General features: G+C 37.1%; 1 protein-coding gene across 2 annotated transcripts in view; it reads right to left on the bottom strand.

The window, feature by feature from the left end:
- The window catches only part of mtss1 (MTSS I-BAR domain containing 1), a 227,409-nt gene that overhangs the window by 185,183 nt on the left and 20,072 nt on the right, over positions 1–22,154 (bottom strand). For both annotated transcript variants that reach the window (XM_051932832.1, XM_028811889.2), the window contains exons 2-3: positions 11,715–11,776; positions 10,295–10,368 (exon numbers count right to left, since the gene is read on the bottom strand). In XM_051932832.1, coding sequence (XP_051788792.1) covers positions 10,295–10,368; positions 11,715–11,776 — 136 coding nt within the window. The remainder of the gene's footprint in view (positions 1–10,294; positions 10,369–11,714; positions 11,777–22,154) is intronic.

The raw sequence follows: 22,154 nt of genomic DNA, 5'->3' as shown, positions 1-22,154 counted from the left end.
TGGGCTCTCATAACACCTGAGCAGTGCCACAGACTTATCGACTCCATGCCACGCCGCATTGCTGCAGTAATCCAGGCCAAAGGAGCCCCAACTAAATATTGAGTGCTGTACATGCTCATACTTTTCATGTTCATACCTTTCAGTTGGCCAACATTTCTAAAAATCCTTTTTTTGCATTGGTCTTAATTGATATTCTAATTTTCCGAGATACTAAATTTGGGACTTTCATTAGTTGTCAGTTATAATCATCAACATTAAAAGAAATAAACATTTGAAATACATCAGTCTGTGTGTAATGAATGAATCTAATATACAAGTTTCACTTTTTGAATGGAATTACCGAAATAAATCAACTTTGTCATGATATTCTAATTTTATGACCAGCACCTATATAGTGCTGCCAGGTCTCTCCCACCAAACTGATGACACGACACAAGCAGGTTGAATGTACACAGGCATAACTTCCTGGTATACTTTCAGGCAGTATGCTGCATTGTCTGTAACCACTGCTAAAATGTTACTAAGATTCAGCTGGTTTTTGTGAAGGGACTGAAATGATGCTTGTGAAAAGGTGGAAAAGTCACATCCCTCCATAAAGATAACATCTGCCAAAAATTACTGGTCTTCAGTACCTGTAACAAAGTGCTGGGCGGTATACCGGTTCATACCGAAAACCGTTTATTTTTGTTATGATATGGATTTTTCTTATACTGTAACACCAGTTTAAACTGCCTAAACAACGTTCGGAACGAGGTGCAGCGGGACACTGTTTAAGGGAACCTTTTTCACTGCTACAACGCTAAACACATGCCACAGAGGCGTTGCGCGGGGGCTCTTTTTCACTGCTACACCGCTAAACATGCATACAAAGGAGTTCATGCATTAGTGGAGGTATTGTGCTGTGAAAATGGACAGAGAACATTCAGAAACTGAAGCTGTAGCAGACGATAAAGTTAAACATGATGACACAGAAGAACTTTTGCTGGAAAAAGGAGTCATGTCTGTTGTCTGAAGATACTTTGGATTTAAAAGGTCGCATGTGGACAATTATGTTCAAATGTGTGAATACTGTTTCCATACTAGTAGATAATACTGAAAGCCAAGTTGTATTTTTTTTCAGTACTGTGTAATAGTGTGACGACATGTTGACTTTATTCTCAACATTTTCACTTTAATCTCGACGCTTACGATGAGAATAAAGTCGACATTTTCACTTTATTCTCGCCGGTTGTCGAGATTAAAGTCGACATGTTGACTTTATTCTCGTAATTTGTTATTAAAGTAGAACATCGGAAACTAAACTTCATCTTAAAATGAATATTTAATTTACTAGATTTTCTCAAACCCCGTCATAAGTTATGTAGCACCTTAAATGCTTTGTGTTGTGTTCCCGGAGCTATGTTAATCGCTACATGCTTCTTAAACTGACTTCCTCTTGCATTAATGTCATGATATTCCTGCTCCCTGAACATTTAGAATGCTAAGATAAACACTTGATATAATTTTCATGATGAAATGCATTAAAGCATGTATTAATCAAGTGGGGGCACGGTGGCGTGGAGGTTGCACTGCTGCCTCGCAGCAATGGGGTCCCGGGTGTTCCCTGCTTTGAATTTGCATGTTTTTCTGGTGGATTTACTCGGCATGCTTCAGTTTCCTTCCAAAGTCATGTAGGATGGCGGGTTTTGTTATGCTATATTAACCCTGCTAGTGTATGTATTGCTCGTAATCACCCTGCGATGTGCTGGAGCCACGTTCAGGATTTCCTCCTGTCTTACACACAATGCTTGCTGGGATGGGCGCAACCTTGAATGGACGGCATAATTAAACTAAGATTTTTTTAAAGTTCTGAACACTCTGTGGTCCAAGTTTATAACTAGTTTTAATTTCACAAGGACGTTTATCATGTGACGATTGATTATGTGGAGAAAGAAAAAGGAAGGATAGGAACTGGGGGTTTAATACGTCAGTAAACGACAGCATGCATGCAATAAAGAAAGCTCGCTCAGAAGAACATCCATTGAATTGTGTTTGTGTCTTCGACCACCAGATCACGAACCCAACATTTACACAATATCTATATATATAATTCACTAAGGCAAGACAACCATGGAAAGCACGCTGGAAGGGGGCGTGGATTCACTAAGCTGCCGACAAGACAGACACCCATGGCGCACGCAGGAAGGAGCCACGCCCAAAAACTCTAAGCCCATTGGATACGACAACAACTCACAGAGCCACGCCCACCAACTCGGACGCGACGCCTCCGAAAACATGCTGTCATTTCTGTGCCACAGTGCACATGCAGCTCTGAGCCACGTTGACTTTTCATTAGTCAACCTCAGTGGAACCTTGGTTCACACAGAGGCAGCACCAGAGAGAGACAGAGGCACACACAGGCAGCCCGAGAAAGAGCCACGCACACACAGGCAGCGGGACAGAGTCACACAAACACAGGCAGCGCGACAGAGAGAGCCGAGCAATCCTTTAAAACTGAGGTTAAAACATAATGAAGGAAGCAGTCTTTAAAATCCAATAAACCCTGTGCCTCTTTTTCATTAGCGTCTCACCTGCTTCACCGCCCTGCAACAGTCGAGACACTTTCTCAGCAGCTGACCTTCTCTGTGCCTGACTCCACTACTGTCAGTCGCCTGATTAAAAATGGTGAACTCCTGCAATGTTACTATCTTGGTTGGCTTTTAAATAAAGTTCGGATTTGTTGAAATGTTCCTTTTTTTCCCCCCTGTGCTTAAAACCCATTTTAAAAAAAAGTGTTTATACAACTGCTGCAATGTTACAGAGAGAGAGAGGGCTCCCGTGCTTCTGAGAGACAGAGGGGGAGGGGGCTCACGTGCTGCTGAGAGAGAGAGAGAGAGAGAGGGCTCGTGTGCTGCTGAGAGAGAGAGAGAGGGGGGGGCTGGGGAGGCTCGCGTGCTGCTGAGAGAGAGAGAGGGGGGGGCTGGGGAGGCTCGTGTGCTGCTGAGGGAGGGGGAGGGGGCTCGCGTGCTGCTGAGAGAGGGGGGGGGGGGCTGGGGACATTAAAAAAGCAGCGTGATTATGCGGCGTATAATATGCCGCGGGTTGGTATGCAGTGTGTAAAACAGTTTGTCGCGGATAATTTGCCTTTTACTTTAACACGAAGACAATTTCCTGTTAGATTTGCCTGTGCGATGACAATTGATAAGGCACAGGGCCAAACTTTCAAAAAGATGTGCATGTATCTGCCAAAACCAGTTTTCAGTCACGGACAGTTGTATGTTGCTCTCTCCAGAATTCCATCTTTTCATTCACTTACTGGTATGCCTGCAGGAACACGTGCAGCGAGCGAGAGAGAGCGAGCGACACACACACGCATACAGATTCGCGAGAGAGAGAGCGTTAGACGCATAAGAATAATACTTCATTACATTGATATGCCGGTGTTTTCAGTATTCAAAGCGCTATCCATATAGGGAGAAACCGGGAAGCGAACCCAAAATCTTCCACAGTCTCCTTACTGCAAAACAGCAGCACTACCATTGCGCCACAAGGCAGTTAAAGAATGCACCGGCCTCGATTTTGTTTTCACTTCTGTTTACAGTGATCGGATCATAGCGTGCATTGTTGCAATGTTACTTTTCTTGGTGGCTTATTACATTACGGATGTTTCACATGTTAATTTTTTTCCCTGTGCTTAAAAGACATTAAAAAAGTGTTTCTCAACTGTGACTCCGGAACAACTCTGTACGCAAGCTATATTAAGCGTCAACAACGAAGCCTCACTACACCTTAATGAACAAGTGCTGAAACGTATCCCTACCGACAAAGTAACTTTCACCAGCGTGGCCTCCATCGTCACAGACGATCCCGCTTTCAGTCACAGACAATTGTATGTTGCTCACTCCAGAGGTCCATCTTTTCATTCACTCACACTGGTATCCACAAACCCACCCCATTTGGACAACTGTGTCGTTCAGCAAGTGTTCACCCATCAATACATAATTATGCAGCGTATGTTACGCCGCGGGTTGGCTAGTTTAAGTTAAACCTGTGCGATACCCATTCATACATCCAGTTTTTTGAAGCCTCGTCACATCTGCCATAAAGTTCTCTATACTGAACGTATACCTGGGGACTTCTTACTGCGAGGAAGCAGCACTACTGTCACACTATCATGCATGTTTAATACCTGTTTTAATGCATTTCATCATGAAAAATTATCTTAGCATTCTATATTTTCAGAAAGCAGGAATATCATGAAGTGAATGTATTCTGTGCGGCGATCGCTGCCTCTTACTGCAAGAGAAAGTCAGTTTAAGAAGAGCGTAGCGATTAACAACTGAGTCGGGGAACACTTAAAGCATTTAATGTGCTACATAACTTATGACAGGGTTTGAGAAAATCTAGTGAATTAAACACTGATTTTAGGATATTAATAATAATAATTCTTTACATTTATATGGCGCTTTTCTCACTACTCAAAGTGCTCTCCACACAGGGAGGACTCGGGAAGCGAACCCACAATCTCCTTACTGCAAAGCAGCATCACTACCATTGCACCACCTGTGAGGATATGAAGTTTAGTTTACGACATTCTACTTTAATGACAAAATAAACTACGAGAATAAATTGGAAATGTCGACTTTAATCTCGACATATAGTTTTTTTTTTTTTCTTCAGTGTCCGTATTTTTATTTCTTCACCGTGGCCCTAATACGATTCCGTAGGGCTATAACACAAATAGCATTATAATGCAAGTTGCAGTTTTATTATTTATGTATATAGCTTAGCTTGAAGCAAGGTCCATATTAATGCAGTTTGCCTTAATGATGGTTCAGTTGGTAAAGATGTCATCACCAAGTTACACTTGTTTTATTTTATTTTATTTTTATTTGGTGAATACTGTGTAATGCACCTGGGCTTGAAGTCTTGGAAGTAATAGTATTATTACTGGAAGTTACACTATTATTTATTTTATTGTTATTATTTATTAGTTTAAATATTATGCAGTTTAATGATGGTAAAGTTGTCACTTTAAAGTCACTTTAACATATCAGTGGACAGAGATTGTTAACATTAACAAAGTGTAGTTGGTTTACAAAAAATATTTACTATTTATTCCTTTTCTAAGACATTGTTCAGTGCAATACAACTTTTGACAAGCACCTCTGGATATTTTACTAAGTCTAAATGCCTCTTTGGATGGTTGAAAATATGTTGTCAAAATTTTAGTTTAAGTTGTTTGCAAATATTGTTCAATAAAAAGGCTCTATATTTTGACTGCATCTGTCATGCAATGTGATTCCTTCTCTTCATTAGTGCCACCCCCTTGAAAACTATCACTTTATGGAGCCATGCAAACCTGCATTAATACTTGTGTGCACATTAAAATGTTTTTTTGTACAATGTACAATTCTCATGACAGTGGAATAGGTTATTCTTAACCACATTTCCACTGCAATTACCGGCTAACATCCACTCATGCATGGGGAAAAAAATACCGTCCAATACCGTGAAACCGGTATAATCTTGAAAAATTCCGTAATACAGAATTTTGGTCATACCGCCCAGCACTACCTATAACTGTAATTATGTAAATTATTTCTAATGATTCTTAAACCTTAAGTGTTTACAGATTGAAAACATGGATTATTACATCTGTAGCTTCATCTACTGCATATCTTAAAATAATTAATTACAAAGCAAAGCAAACTAATCTGCAAGACACTAAATCCAGTAATAAAATAGAAAAAAAACAAAGTGAGACCCGCTTTTAAGGGCTCGTTGCATCTGAAGAGAAGCCTGCTCTTCTGCCCAGGTTTGTAGGTGCTGAGTTTAAAACAAAGAGTTAAATGTTGATCTTGCATGCCTCATCACCGCTAGGCAAAACATTTATTAAATCCAGAAACATCGTTGTTAATTTTTAAAAGAGAACCCGTTAACCAGTGCCGTTCACTAATAACATTTTTCTATGTACAATTAGAACTGCCTACATAAAACTATTACCATACATCGAAACGTTAACTCACCTATCACTATGTTGAGAACTATGTGGTCTCGGCTATCTGTGGTTTCATCAACTACAACATAAATTTTATTGCCATGAATCTTTCAAAGAACGGCGTCCATGCAGCAGATGAGTTTGACAAAGACTGCTCTAATTTTCTGGCAGCGCATCTCCTTGTTGACAATTCTTAACAAAGAAAGGAAGCATCTTTGTCATTTTTTCGAGCGGTATGTCTGACTCGCATGACTACAAAGTCCTCCACAAACTGGCATCTTGCATCTTACGATTATGTGGTTTCCTCTATTGTTACCTGAAAGGGAACACTTTTTGATCTTAATTTCTCCTTGTTCTTGAGATGGGTTTTAGATTTGACATGGTCATTGAAAGTGTATTTTCGTATCCAGTCTATGGTATGCTGGCAAAACTTGCAGAACAGTTGTTGTCCAGATTCGTAGAAGTTGTCAGGATATTGTTGTGCCCTCAATTTTGCAGTTAAGCTTGTGTTTCTTAGCTTTTTGTACGTAGTTAGGGTATCCGATACTGCTTGCTTCGACATTTCTGTCTCGTGCAGCTAGCTAATTCGTGTGCCTTTAATGAGAAAACATACAGGAAATATGAGCACAAACAGATAGAGGCATGACTGAATGTCCACAAAGACTTTCATTCGCTTGAAAAACAACAAACTAGAAAATAGTATCTAAGTGACAGAACTATAGATTATTCAATAAATTTAATTTATTGGTAAGTTTTTTAACAGTCACCCCCCTTCAGTCTCTAAATTCTGCACATTTCCGTTTTTAAATCTAAAAACTGTTTTCATGTGTTAATTCTGTGATTCTGTCCGTGTTTTCCATGGAAATCATAGGGCCCTACATACAGTGATGAATCTGGAATCTAGAATTATGGAGCAGTAATGAACCAGCAATAATATCAATGTTCCTTAATTACAAGCCATGATACTGAATTGTCACATGTAATTCATTTACAATATTATAACTCTTTAAGCTACTAAGAGCACACTTTAAGACATTACAAATCTACCAGTGAGAGTGTAAAGAAGGTTTTGTCAAGCTTGAACAGTTAACAGTTTGAAACTCTTATAAGATACAACTCGAAACTCTTATAAGATACAACTCTTAGGAATAAAAATATCCTGGATAAAATTAACAAAGTAGTTATAAGGAGTCCAGGTTTAGATTTGTATGATTTTACATTAGACACAAAGAAATCAGTAAATAAAATTTTAACAATATGAACATTAAACTATTAAAGAAAATACCAATTTGCAAAAATACAGCTTATCTATACATTCTCTAAAAAGCAGAGACATTAGTAGAACCACACTCCTGTTCTAGAATAGCTACCAGTCCATTAGAGTGCAAGAATTATACTAATACCCTCACATAAGCATGTTGAGATTTGCTCATGTACGTAACGGAGTGTAATGCACTATGAAAGCAAACCATTGTCTGAATGTGGGAGGATACAAGCAGATAAAATAACTTTCAGAACTCTCACAAATGGCATCCTTGGCCCAGACATAAAAAAATAGATTTCCCAGCTCTGCAGCTAATACAACAATTTAAAATATCCCCACTCAATTAAGCTATGCATTGCAATATAAAAGAAACCTATCCCTTGTCTCAAATATATCATATTAAAAAATAAACAGTGACAAGACTATAAAAATTTCTGAAAATTAGCAAGTGACAAAAATATCCAATACCAAATAATAACCCGTTTCAGAGTCAGATGTGCCAGTACAGATATTAATAATGTGTAAATAAGGGTTTTGTGACATCTAATAAGGCCCAAAGCACTTTGGTCTTCATACATCATATTTAGGTCATATAAATCAGCTAATTATTTCATTTCAAAATGCTGCTGCATTCTGAGGCTTTAATTCAATCATCAAAATTTAAAATTACTGTTACATGTACAATGTCTGGGGAAAAAAGAACAGCAATTATGCATTTATATCTATTATAAAAAGAAATCCTGTCCCCTATCCTGATAGTCTACGATACGTGATCTTTCTCGAAAGATAATTTAAAGACCTGCAAGACGAAAGAGACCTGCCACGGTGCGTCTCACGGGAACATAGAACGATGTCTTGCAAGACACACCCTACTTACAAGCAATATCAAAAAAAACAAATCAGCAGTGTAAAGGCAGTCATGCAGCACACACAGCTCCAGGACTCTCAGTGCATATAAAGTGTACAAGGTCAATACGGTAGAAATGAATAAGGTAGAAATGAAACGTCGACGATTAAACAAAGAAGAAAGAAAAGCGCGGAGAAAAGAGACTCAAATGCGTTGGACAGAAAAAAGAGCAAAAAAGAATAATCGAGGTGCAAATTCAGAAAATAAGGAAAGTAATTATTAGCCCGGAACAAGAGGAATTGAAAAAAAAAAAGCAAGTTCAATCCGGCTCTTAATTAAATGACAGTGAGTAAAAGACAAAGTAGAACTTCACAGAGATGTTTACAAACGTTGGCGCTAAACACATGCAGAGCAGGTTAGAGACTATGAAACCAGGGAAATTAGAAAGGCTCAAAAAAAAACATGTGGAGAAACTTAAAGGATAAGAAAGTAGGAAAATTAGAAAATATAAAAAAAAAGTAAAGATCGCAGTAGCGCAAACAAACAAACTGCCTCATTTAACTATGCACCAGTCTAACTTTGGTTTTGCACAATAATTACTACACTATTGCACCTTAACACCTAATTCTGCTTTATTCACATCATTTTACTTATTTATTATGTTCTACTATACTGTTATCTTTCGATCTATGACTTTTTGTTAATCTAACTGATATTCTTCTAACTTTGCACAGTTTTTGATAAGCGGATCAGGATGCATTTCACTGCGTGTTGTCCTGTATAAACTATGCATGTGACAAATAAAGAATCTTGAGAATTTCAAAAACGGAGTTTACCGCACATGCATTTATTGGTTACTGTGTTAATGTATATATATTTATCTGACTGCTTATTTAAAAACCTAAATTTACCCCAGGAGTCAAAAACGTTCCGTCTAGCCCTTGTTCAAAAACCTAGACAAAAGCTGGGGTATCACCTTGGTAAACCCATGTACTTTTGGAACTGGGAGAGGAAAACAGCGCGACTTCACAGACAGGAGTCCAATGCAGAACTCTCCTTAGTTTGTTACTTTGTAAAAAAAAAAAAATTATTAAACGCTGATGATGTAGATCGTTTTGTCTATGCTGAAATTCCAAACAGAGAAACTTATTCTGACCTCATTAAAAAGATTCAGCATATTGGGACTCACAAGATTACAAATATTGTTTTTACAGAAGTTCTGAAATAAAAGTGAAACTAATGAAATAGCAACAATTCAAAGAAAAAAAATCTTAAAAGTGTGTATCTGGAAAACCAAATACGGAGGTTGGCGAGCGAAGCGAGCAGGGGGCAAAGCCCCCTAGTATCATTAAAAAAAATTCTGGCAATCTTGTTAGATCAAATCGCGTGATTGAGGAAAACAAACTTTTAATGTACAAAAATGAATGTGCATTAAAGATGTACAATTAAAAATATTCATATTTTTATTTTATTTAGCACCAATTACAGCTAAAATTTAATCATCCAAATCCATAACCTATATAATCAGGTGCTTCTTGTGATGGCACTTTTGTCATTCAACTCTCAGGTTGGCTCTTCATAAACCATTTGAATTCTGGAAATGGTAAGAAAAGCTGTGGTTTACAGTCATGCATAATTGTAACATTTCTTGGTGATTAACCGATAATATCTCAAAAGATTTTTTATATTCAGTTTCTAAAAAAAAAAAAAAAAAAAAAATGAAGATTGCTCCACTGAAAGCAGGAAATGGAAGTCACAATTAGATACACATACTACAATGAGAAATATAAAGGCAGCAACTTTTATACAGGAGAAGGCAAGCCTTTATTAAACCATTTCCAGTAATATATGAGTGAACTAAATATAAATATGCTAGAACTAAATACTAAATATGCTAGAAATGTCTCAATAATAGGAATAATAATAAATACACATATACAATCGCGTGGAATAACCCCACTTCTTGAAAAATCACTGAAAAGTTCATGGTTGGACTGTAAGGTTAATGAATATAAATCACCAAGAGTACGATTAAGGAGAATTCTTGTTATTCTAGCCAAAGTTTGCAAAATTAGAAATAAACTGAATATATATCCATAAGTCAATAGTAGGGAGTTTTTAAGAGCAAAACTCCGATTTTTTTGTAAATGGATTCAAGCATTTACAACTTTGGACAGCTAGAATTAAATCGAACAATTCTCACCTCGAGTACTTGTGGCTAAGTCTGCTACTTTCTGGAAAGCATCTAGAAATGAGCTTGTCACCAACAGCGTTGTCCTGCAACAAAAACAAAACATTCACCTTCTTTTATCACAGCATCTCAGAGCTTTTAAAGGAGAAAACAATTGACTTTAATAATGAAAGGACATTAAAAATGGCGTCCAGCGTTTCAAAAATTGTTTGCTAAAGCAGAGAAAGAAACAAGTCATTGATTTATTATTTGCAAAATGTCCATAAGATCTGAATATGTAAAACCTGGCACTGTTAGACCCATCATATACAGTCTTCTGGTCCCTCTTTATGGAGCTACAACAACAAGTGTCAGCAGAGAGCAAGATTTTGATATCCACTGTTTTTTGTATGGAAAATGTTTGTATGTAGAAAATTGAAATCCTTGAGACTTTTAGTTATAGAAAAGAAGGATCAGTATATTGCTAAAGAATTTAAGAGTGACATAATTAAAGTAGACTCACCAGGAATTACAGACTAAATATACGCCTATTATGGTGCTGCCTATTCAAATTACAGACTAAGATAAATGCTTACTGTATACCCTTATTACTGTATTTATACATGCAAATGAACATGTTTTGAACTGGGCTACTACTCTTCAAAGCAAGAACTAAAATTATTATAAACATATTCAATAACTACTGAAAGTAAAAGGAAACCTATATTTGACAATTTGGGGGTGAACCCAACCTCCACTAACAAAATATACAGAAGAGCATTCTCCCATAACTGTCTAAATTTATCAAAGAGTCCTCCCATTTAATGACAAACTAGAATGTCCCAGTTACTCCAAACAGAATTGAAAATATAAATACTGTACGTAGCTAGTTGCTTTTATTCTTGTTTCAAGAAAGTATAGCTCCCATACTGACATTACCAAGCGCCACTGTGACACAATCAAAACCTGCGTTTAAAAACACAGGTTTTCTAGCTGTAGGAAGCCTGCACTAACTTTAAAAGCTACTATTAACACCTGTTATTTTACATACACAAACCCAAACTTTTCCTACACTGGAGATCACCCAGGATGTTTTTTCCTCCAATGCCCCCCAACAACCAAAAAAAAAGTGTAAGTTTGTGTGTTAAATTGGTTCAAACATCACCATACTCTCTTAGTTGCAGTGTCACCTTTTTAAAAGACTTGTTGAAAACAGTAACTCACCAAAAGTACATATTTAAAGAGATTCTTATCACATTAACAAGAGTATCTACTTTCACAATCAGCTCTCTCTACTGCACTAATAGTAGCTCTCTGACCCCTCTTACCACCATTCAACTTCACATACTTAAAAGTGGAAAAAAAATAAAAATATAAATACACCTTTTATTTATGAAATATGAAACTCTTCAATGTGCATCATTGAAAGGACTGGAAATAAACTTTGCCTTACCTCAGCTGAGACTGAAGTTTGGTTCCTTTGGAAATAAAATCCTCCCAGGCTGGATAACTAGACTGCACATGGGGGAAAAAAATAAAATTAAATTAACAATAACTTTTAAAAATGTTGAGGTTAACACTGTTTGAAAATATAAGTTGCTCACATGCTAAATAGTACCTTTTTGTAAATTAAAACTACTGTATACATTCACATATATTCTCAAAACTCATAACCACCTTCTAATAATCCACTTCAGGATTACGGGCAATTCAAGCCAAAAACAGCTTACCTACAGAAAAAAACAAATCAGAAAAAGGTGCTACACAATTTAAAAAAAAATCTGAAACTGTAAGTGATCACATAAATAATTACCATATTTACACACAATACATGATACAGGCAACAGGCCTATCATGTATGAAATAGCATACCAATTGTCAAACAGAAATAGAAGCCAAGACAGTGCAAAATTGAGCTTAAATACTTTGATTATAATCAGCCTCAATTAAAATACTGTCCATTCATACCATATTAAAAACTATGGAATATTGATACTTAAAGGAACCTCTTTTTAGAATACAAAGAAATAAATCACAGATTGGTTATCACTCTTCAAAACCAAGAAAATGTTTTGTTAAAATGAAGTTGCCAAATAGGCCTGATCCAAGAAGGAGATGAATAAGACTACAGCTCAAAAGTCCAAGTAAGAAAAATTCAAAACTTTAATGACTCCTAACACCTCCTGTGTACACCCATTTCCATGTTCACGTCGAGATGTACAAAAACTAAACTTGGCATAAAGCTAATTACATATCAGCCTCAGACCATGCGTATGCACGTTTCTGCTCAGTTTTGTAAACTGGTGGAACCTAGCGTTTAAGCAGTGCTTTATGAAATATTTATCAAATACACCGAAATTAACTTCATATTGTTTACAAATTTAGGGCACTAGATTGTAATCAATCTTATATATAATTCGCCAGCCTACTCACTCACGTCTGTCCGAAGCCGAATGCGCAGTCGCCTTCTGCGCACGTCCGAAGCCAAATGTGCAGTCGCCTTCTGCGCAGCTGCCCGAAAAACCTTACAAGACCGATATCACGGCAGGCGGCGGATTTACGGCTGCGAAAATTCAAAGAGAAAGGCGACTTTGACTGATATCCAGCCGCAACATTGAGGCAGGTGGCGGATTTACGGCCGCAAAAAACCTAAATTGTTCCTAGTGCTTGGTGTGTGTGTGTGTGTGTGTGTGTGTGCCCTGCAGTGGGCTGGCGCTCTGCCCGGGATTTGTTCCTGCATTGCGCCCGTTGCTGGCTGGAATTGGTCCAGCAGACCCCCCGTCACCCCGGGTTAGGATATAGTGGGTTGGAAGATGACTGACTGACTGTATTTAGATATCATACTGATTTCTTCTCTCAAGATGATGGCTGGCTTCTAAGCGGATTTAGATTTCCATGAGTTATCTTCTTGGAGCTGTGTGCTGAACTGGGACCAGCTTTACAAAGGCCTTTGCTAGTTCTGTCCAACCTCGGGTTTTCAGCCACAAGAGCTTTTCAACATGAACTGTCTGACCGATCGAAATAGATGAACTATTTCCTTACACTATGGATGAATAGGCAAAAATCAAAGCGCAATTTGAAGCAACGTCCAGTTTTCCAAATGTATAATCGGAGCAGTCGACTGCACACACGTTACTATAAAGGCACCTTCAAAGAATGAATTTGCTTATGTAAATAGAAAGGATTTTCAATCTATAAATGTGCAAGTTCTCTGGGATGTGAAAATGCATCTCATTAATGCTGTGGTGAGATGGCCTGGCTCAACACATGATTCATTAATTCTGAGAAACAGTAGTGTTGGGAACAAACTTGAAATGGGGTTGTGTGTTGATGGCTGGCTTCTCGCTAAGAGAAGTCATTTAATATTAGCCATTTGGTCAGAATTTTAAGTTATCTGTATAATGTAACCATATAACACAATTACTTAGGTGATAGCAGATACCTTCTGAAGACATGGCTTCCCAACCTACTGACTAAGCAACATTAAAATGATAATAGCTGTAGAACATACTGCAGGGCAGCTTAAGGGCCGTTGGCCCTGCCTGAATAAGACTAGTGGAATAGTCCACAGAAAGTGTGTTGTATTGTGCAGACCTGCCTGTACTTAAAGAGATGTGGCATGATGAACCTGACCCACCACAGGAACAGCCAAATTGGTTACAACAACAACAGTGTTACAACTTCATTTGAATGTAATTAGCAGAATGTAAAATGCCAGTAATAAGTAAAATGTTGGTTATAGGTGTTTCACAAATTGCAGCTACCCCTCGCCAGTGGTGTTGACATTCAGACAGCGGGCTGTGACTTGCCTTTTCACATCAACTTTGATATCTGACCATTTCTTTTTTATTGCGGGCATTGTGTGAATTTCTGAACTTGAACTTTTGAGTGCCTCCGCCACGCTGTGCCACTCCATCAATTTCCTTTTGTTGTTTATACCACTACTTAAGCCATCAAATAGAATATTTTTTATTGCCTATTGCTTTTGTCATTGTCTTTTAACAAAATACTGAACAGAAGGGTCCATTTATATTGGTTTGCATATTCAAATATGTGCATTAAAATTCATGTTGACTGGGATTTTTAAGGGAAAGTGCACAGTACTTTGCTTGTGCACAGTTTCATGCATCTGAATTTTTTTGTGTGTATGCACATTTCTAGTTTTGTCCACACACCATCTTTCAGTGTGTATTCTACACAAAGCGTTATACATGAGGCCCCAGATTACTACATTAATACATTTATCACTAGGACATTTTTCAGGCTGTCACCTTATATTTTGCACATCACACAATCAGGAATAGTCTATTCATATTTTGAGATAGATATGTTTAAACATCAATAAACTAGAGAGTCATTGGTCAAATGAGACAATGCAGCCCTTTTCCTTTCTGCAAAGGTAGACTGCTCTATAGAGCATACATTTGATTTGGAGGGGACTTACAGTGTGCCGTTCTCTAATAATGACAAGAAGGGTGCCACATGAAGGCTGATTTATATTTCATGCCAAGGGTAACTTAAGATTCTCTATGTGCAAAACCCTCCAAAAGTTTATAAAGAGAAAATTAGTGATGTACCCATTGAACATCTAGATATTAGCAATTATCACTCTTCAACAAAATGTGCAATCAACTTATTAACTAGATAAACATTAACCAGTTTTATGAGACAAATAAGGACAGCCTCCTGCATACTCATGCCCATTGTTTGGATTTGGTTATATACACTTATAGTATAGCAGAGCATTTTGGGAAAGCCTTATGATTCAGACATAAATAATGCAAAAGCTTTTAATTGCATGCATGTTTGGACAAGCAGCCCGCTTTTTATTCTTTTCTCATCCTATTCCTCCTTTATTATGAGTAAATCAGAATGCTGTCTTTAGCAGACTAATAGCTTAGTAAATTTCACTAAATGTCACATAGGAAGGTGACTTGTTTGGACCAAGATTATTATTGGTTTATCTATAACCAAAAACTCTACATAATATCTAAACAATTAATAAAAGCATTTCATTAAACTAAAACCAAAACCTGAATAAAACTGAAAACTAAACTGAAATCAAACCTGCACGTGTGCACTCTCTCTCTCTCTCTACAAAACTAACCGAAATAAAAAGGGTAAGAAATTAAAATCTTTTTTAAGTGAACAAATCACTGTTGAATAACACTCGCTCTAAGGTGTGCAGATTTGTGAGCATGCACAAAAAAAGTTTCAGCACACAGCGATTTCCAGTATTGTACAAAGAAGCGAAATAAAGGAATTTACAAAGTAGGGATGGTGCATAAGGCCTCTACACTGTAATCAATTATTAAAACTTGCGATGGGAAGCCCATTGGTTAATCCTTTGAAAACTTAAGTTAATTTTAAAGCAACACGATTATTTTGATTTATGCCCATTATTCACAAACGTTATTTGGCACAGTTTGGTTGTTGTTTGAAGTAACTTTAGTTTGTGAAGCATGAAACAAAGCTCAGTGATTAAATATTTTAGCAAATAATCCAGATTTCAAGATATAAGATGTAACATCTGATCTGGTATATGAAGTGAAATTAGCTTGAAGACTGTAAAGCAGGAAAATAAACTTCCTAAATAATGTGCAAATACAAATATGCATGAAGTACCTAATCAAATTTAAAATGCCCAGTTCAGTTAAATGCTTTCTAAACTGATTGACACTGGTGCAACATGAGTGAAACATACTATTACAAAGCATTCAGAAGATAACACTGTGTAGATGTCTGAAGCAAAATGAGGCTAACTAAGTCTTTTATGGTCATATCTCATTTTTCTACAATCTTTTTGCTACTTAGGGATGGGCATGCATTTCTTAATCTTTACTGAACACCAAAATTTTTTGTGCTAAAACAAAAACTGAAATGATTTTCTCGACATAAAAACTAAACAGAAATCAGTATCAAAATAATAAAATAAAAACAGAAATTGTGAAAAAGATCATAAAACTAAGCTGCAAAGGAAACAGCAGGTGAAAACTATAGAAATTAGGATCACAACAACTAATGAACATCAATCACCAATAATAATATGTGATTAAAATAGCTGACAACAAATTATTTTATCGATTAACATAACTTGGTCAACAAAGTGATGTGCATCACATTTTGACATATGGCAGAAATAGAGGATACAACTAGACTGGAAAGTCAATAACCAAAAATGTAAGTGTCAATACAAACTAGAATGCTTGCCTCAACTGTTTAACTGTACCCATTTCTCATTAAAAAAATGATAGAATATCACTTTTAAACATTAACTGGAAAGTCAATAACCAAAAATGTAAGTGTCAATACAAACTAGGATGCTTGCCTCAACTGTTTAACTGTACCCATTTCTCATTAAAAAAATGATAGAATATCGCTTTTAAACATTAATTCAAATTAAATAATCTAACTGAACAATCCACTCAGCCTTAACAGCACCTAAACCAGCCTTAACAGCACCTAAACCAGCCTTTACATAGTTTTTTTTAGAGCAGAGTGTGACTAGGATGTGCAGATTTTTTTTTTTCTCTCTCTGTCCTGGGATCACCTGGGTACTCCTTAAGATGGGCTACAGGAGGCTTATGCAGATAGGGAGGCCAGGTGGGCCTACCTCAGCATGTTACTACTACTACTACAACAATGTAAAGCATGTCCAAAACTACAATAACTGTAGTGGAATAATATATAGCACACACCTGATTGGGATATGACTCACTGGGATACAGTACCAAGTAATAAGCAACTTACATCAGTTCAGGCCAGTCCTGTTCTATGGCTAAATCTGACCCCTCAAGAATAGGGATCGGCAAAATCTGTAAAGCCTAATTAAAACTGTCTTGACTGTTACATAGGAATTACAGAGATTGTCAAACTCATAAAATAAAGATCAACCCAAAGTGGAGATAAGTGTTTATATACATAAAAAAAGGAGGGATCTGAAAAGTTAAAGTATTTTTAACATGTGAAATTGTAGTTTCAATTATCTAACAGCTTACCTGCCATTATACTAGATGCTAAGAAGTGACCCATGTAAGGAAGAGCTGTATTTACAAATGTTGATTAAAAGCTGTGATCACTTGGTTAAGTTATAGAGCTGAAGGTTAATCAGATATATAAAGAAGTACTATAAAAGTACCTAAATACTTTCCAGTACATAATTAGCTTTTTTTCTTTCCCTCCCCAGGGCCTGGTATTAGATCACTGGAGCTCCTTTCTCTTGATCATGATACATAAAATTGCACACAATTGCACAGCAAGCTACCCTTCTTCACATGCCACCAGTCCCATTTCTCTGTGCAATTCAGCTTCTACAGTGGCGCTGTTCTACATGCACAGTTCATTTGTATGAACTGCATGCCCAATTTCCCTGTGTGATCACCACTGAAGCAAAAAAGGACAAGCTGCCTAAGAATACCCCACTCTCGAAAGCCTTATTACTGACAAATACCAAGAATAAAAAAAAAAAAAAAAAAAGCACACACGTTTTGGTTAGTTTCCTATTTTCTAAAGCATCACCAAATTTCAATCAAATACATCAAGGCATTTGGGATATTTTGGGGTCTCTATTGAGGGGGAGTACACCTCTAAATATTGATATATCAAAATGTACTTTATTAGCAGATATCTACTTAGATTTATCATCCCAACAAATTTCACCTTTTAACTAAATGAGAAATAGTGTTTTTGTTGATGAGTGTGCAAGTCAGCCAGTCAGTCAACTTGCATTTAAATCAGTACACAAAAGTTGGGGAACCATAAGCAATAGATACAATTTGCCAAAATGTAACACGCTAAATGAAACTCTAAATCTCTTCTACATACTCTGAAATGAAGAAGCACCTGTATGCCACTAAAAAACACATTTTAAACAGCGTTGACATCAGGAGCTGGAAAAGAATTCAGAAGTTTTGATTGTGGTCACATTAACTCTTTTAGGGCGGATGTCGACTTTTGTCGACAGGAGGGGTTGAAGGCGAATGTCGACAAAAGTCGACATCCAGGGATAAAGGGCGACAATCAGCTGTTAATGGCGACAAATCTCACTGTCACGTCACAGGCATTCCCTCTGTGCTTGGAGGAATGCTAGACTCGTTGACTCGGCAAATAAACATTGCGTGTGCGTGAGTTGCGAAATGTAAACAAAGGCAAGATGGCACCGACATGTGAAAAGGCAGCGAAGCAAGTGCAGAAAAGAAAACACTTGGCAGACGTTGTTTTGTGCATTGCCGCGGAGTCGGACTCTTGATTTTTCAGAATCGGACTTTATTGGCAGTGATCAGGAGATCGAGCAAGAGAGTTAGAAGCAGGCATCAGCTGATCAGACACCAACCGATGCCGCGCGAGCGGATCTGCTGCCAGTTGAGTGCCTTCGCGCAGCCGATGCATCTACGGCAAGGTTCGCATGGGATAAATACACATACATTGATCCGTTGAGAGCCGATCTGGCTACCGGAGTTTACAAGACGGCATGGCTTGCTTTTGGACACGACAGATCACCAGCTGCTGTACTTCAGGCTGCTCTCTCCTGATGCTGCTTTTCAGCTACTGTCAGACGAGACAAACAGGTAGGCAGAGATTTTTTTTGAATCGCGGGCTGCGTTTGCATCGCATTCTCATTTTTCAAAGTGGAAACCCACAACGAAAGACGAGATGAAGCGCGCTGTGGCATTACAAATAGAGATGGGACAGAACTGGTGATATAACTTCAGGGAGCATTGGTCCAAACGTGTTTTGTCCCCTGGTGGCTTAGGTACGTGCTGCTGCAAAGTTTTATTCATTTCTGTAATAAACAGAAGCAAATCCCATGGGGTGAGCCAGGCTATAATGCCATACATAAAGTTCATAAAGTTTCAGAAGATGAAAAGAGGTGACAATACGGTTTTCATGCAGGCAGAAAACTTGGTGGCAGTGGCATGGCACGATGGCAAATGGGTGACTTGTCTCTCTACAGTACACACTAACAATATATGTTAGAAAATGCAGCAACAGACAATTGAAAAATAGGCATCAAAACAACACATATTGTAAGGAGTGCAATGTGGCAATGACTGAAATTGGCTGCTTTGAGCGAGATCAGACTTTGCTGTGTAAAATGTATGTGATATGTATGTGAAATCATAGAGAATTCAGGCTCATACAACATGCAAGACAGTAACATTTGTCAAAAGTAAATATTTTTTGTTGATTTGATATGTTAAACAATTGCTTTGTGTTCTTTTTTAAAAAATGTTAGTTTTTGGAAAAATATTCAGCCCTGGGAGAAAAGAAACAAAAAAAAAATTAGCCCTAAAAGAGTTAAGTAACTAGAATGTGAAAGAGTAAATCTAGTTTGTCTGTAAAAGAAGACTAAAGTACTATAATACCACAAGCTGCACACATGGGCCCCTGAACACATCTGGTTAGAAAGCAGTGACTGTGTTGCTGTGCCAGTAGAAAAAGTGTCAAACCTTGTTTAAAATATTGCATAGTTTTCTTTAACAATTAAAATACTGAACCAACATACTGTTCTTTGCACCAACTAACACACGTGAAAGAAGAAAAAAAAATCTGCCCAGCTGCAAGCAACACTTAACTCTTACAATGGTTGAAGACGGCTGTTATATACAATGGATACAAATTGCTTGCTGTTCTCACCATACTGTGAATCCAAGAAACTTCTAACACCTTTTTAGTGTGCTCATACTACACACTCCAGTAACTTAGTCTAGTCACTAAAGTACACACTTATTTCTTTCTCTCTCTCTCCTTGACTATAAGCTCACTTTTGCTTCTATACCCGTGTTAAAAAGGGTTCCAAAAGGGGGCAAAGAAGGTTTCCAAAACCTGCTACTTTGTTATAACATTTGATTTAATTTAGTTATGTAAATGTGATGTACACAGTCAACTTGAAATTTGACAAGGAAGCGATGTTGAAATTTTGTTTTCAATGGAAAACACATTGTAATTGGGGCTTGGGTGGCTAAGGTGCTAAAAAAAAATTTAATGTCCTAAACAGTTTTCAACTTCAAATCAGCTAAAATGTTTAAAATAGATAGATAAATAGATTTTATTCATGTCCCTATTATCTAGTGGTACTTAAGTAGAGAAAAGCCAAGCAAAATGACATCTTGTCTGAAGAAGGGGCCTGAGTTGCCTTGAAAGCTTGCATATTGTAATCTTTTTAGTCAGCCAATAAAAGGTGTCATTTAGCTTGGTTTTTCTCTACATTCATAATGGCTAACACAGTACAACACCCTAGTACTACAGTGGTACTTAAGGAAACTTTTGTGGATTTTTGTTTTTGATACATTGTTGGCAACATGTATTCACTTGTAGAAGACATAAACACAGAGTACATAAAAATAAAGCAATAAATGTACACAGTAGTTTGATGTTGCATTGCATAAATATACTTTTTATGAGGGCAGAAAATACAGAGTTTGTATTATATGCTGGAGAATTCAGGTTTTACTATCAACTGAAGATAGTGGTTAGAAATTGTGGTGTCTTACTCATTACAGATAGCTCCATCCACTTTCCTAGTTACACCAGCTCACCACATATACGGTTACTATTCAGTGGTAAATTACATTCAGGTAGGGGGGAAGAGTGAAAAGCCACAAGATGCTCATAAACAATGGTGTCAAATGTCACAAAGTCTCTAAAGTCACTTCAGAATGGGCTGAACACATACAAAGACATACAACTAATTCCTAGAACTGTACGCTAAAAAGTTTCCCCCACTTTTTTTCCCACTTCCTTAAAAAAGCTCATGTTAACATCAGTTTAACATCTTTAATAATGCCAAAATGAATCCCAAGAGTGCAGCTTGTCAAGGTCCCTTGAAAACACATCTAAATACAAAAATCACAACATGACAACTACTAATTAATCTGAGCAAGAATTACTAAAAAGCAGCCAGTAACAGTAATCTTTTTTAAAAGCATGAACATTACAACAGCCTCTAAGCATGCCGTCAGATGTTTGGTGCTCAGCCAATATTGTTTTGCTATTATGTAGTGTCCCCTTGTCATTAATATTTTACACACTAATTGAAAGAGCATAGCTTAACTCCATACCAAGGTACAGAAGCACTAGCAATCCAGTTCATACATATTTAAATAATAGTAAGCCACAGTGCACCTTGCTCTCCACTGAGGTGTGAGTAAAATAATGAAACAAAACCATCAGACACTTTACCCCATTTATAAGAAAATGCCAGTTTTTTAAATCAACAGGAAACGAGCCACAAACAAAAATTACACATTAAAGCACAAAAGAATGTTAACATTGTTTATGCCTCAACAGTTTATTGTTTAAAGTATGAAAGACGGCAAATATTCAACACATTCTGTCTTCTGTGGTGGACAGAGATAGAAATAACTGTTTATACATACTCTACCCACACAACACACCCACAATATGCAATATAGTTGGAACTAATACAACAAGCCTTCGTTCACTGCAAAATAAGCAGAGAGCTTTGCATTGATAGATTTTATTTACAGAAATGGGTAAGTTTCTACTGTTCAAATATATAACAACCTCCTTTCAAGTTTAGAAAACTAATTTTATAATTTTTAAACTGATTATATGGCATATTATATCAAATGATCTGAAATTCACTCTGATAGACACAAGTTTGTCCTGGCTAGAACCCAAAAGAAACCACACTTCAAACAATGATATACTGTTGGCTCTGCAAACACATTGTTCACATGCACCTCTCCGCAGTCCAACAACCCAGAGGAGTCCATTAAAACAGTGACCATCTCGCACATCTGATACTATTCTGGCACTATATGTAGGGCCCTATGATTTCAGCGATATGAAAAACACTGATGGAATCACAGAATTAACACATAAAAACAGATTTTAGATTTAAAAACGCTAATGTGCGGAATTTAGAGAA

Source organism: Erpetoichthys calabaricus, chromosome 10 (genome assembly GCF_900747795.2).
Source record: "Erpetoichthys calabaricus chromosome 10, fErpCal1.3, whole genome shotgun sequence".
Classification (NCBI taxonomy): Eukaryota; Metazoa; Chordata; class Cladistia; order Polypteriformes; family Polypteridae; genus Erpetoichthys; species Erpetoichthys calabaricus.
Note: the sequence above shows the minus strand (reverse complement) of the source record. Positions and strands in the feature narration are given on the sequence as shown.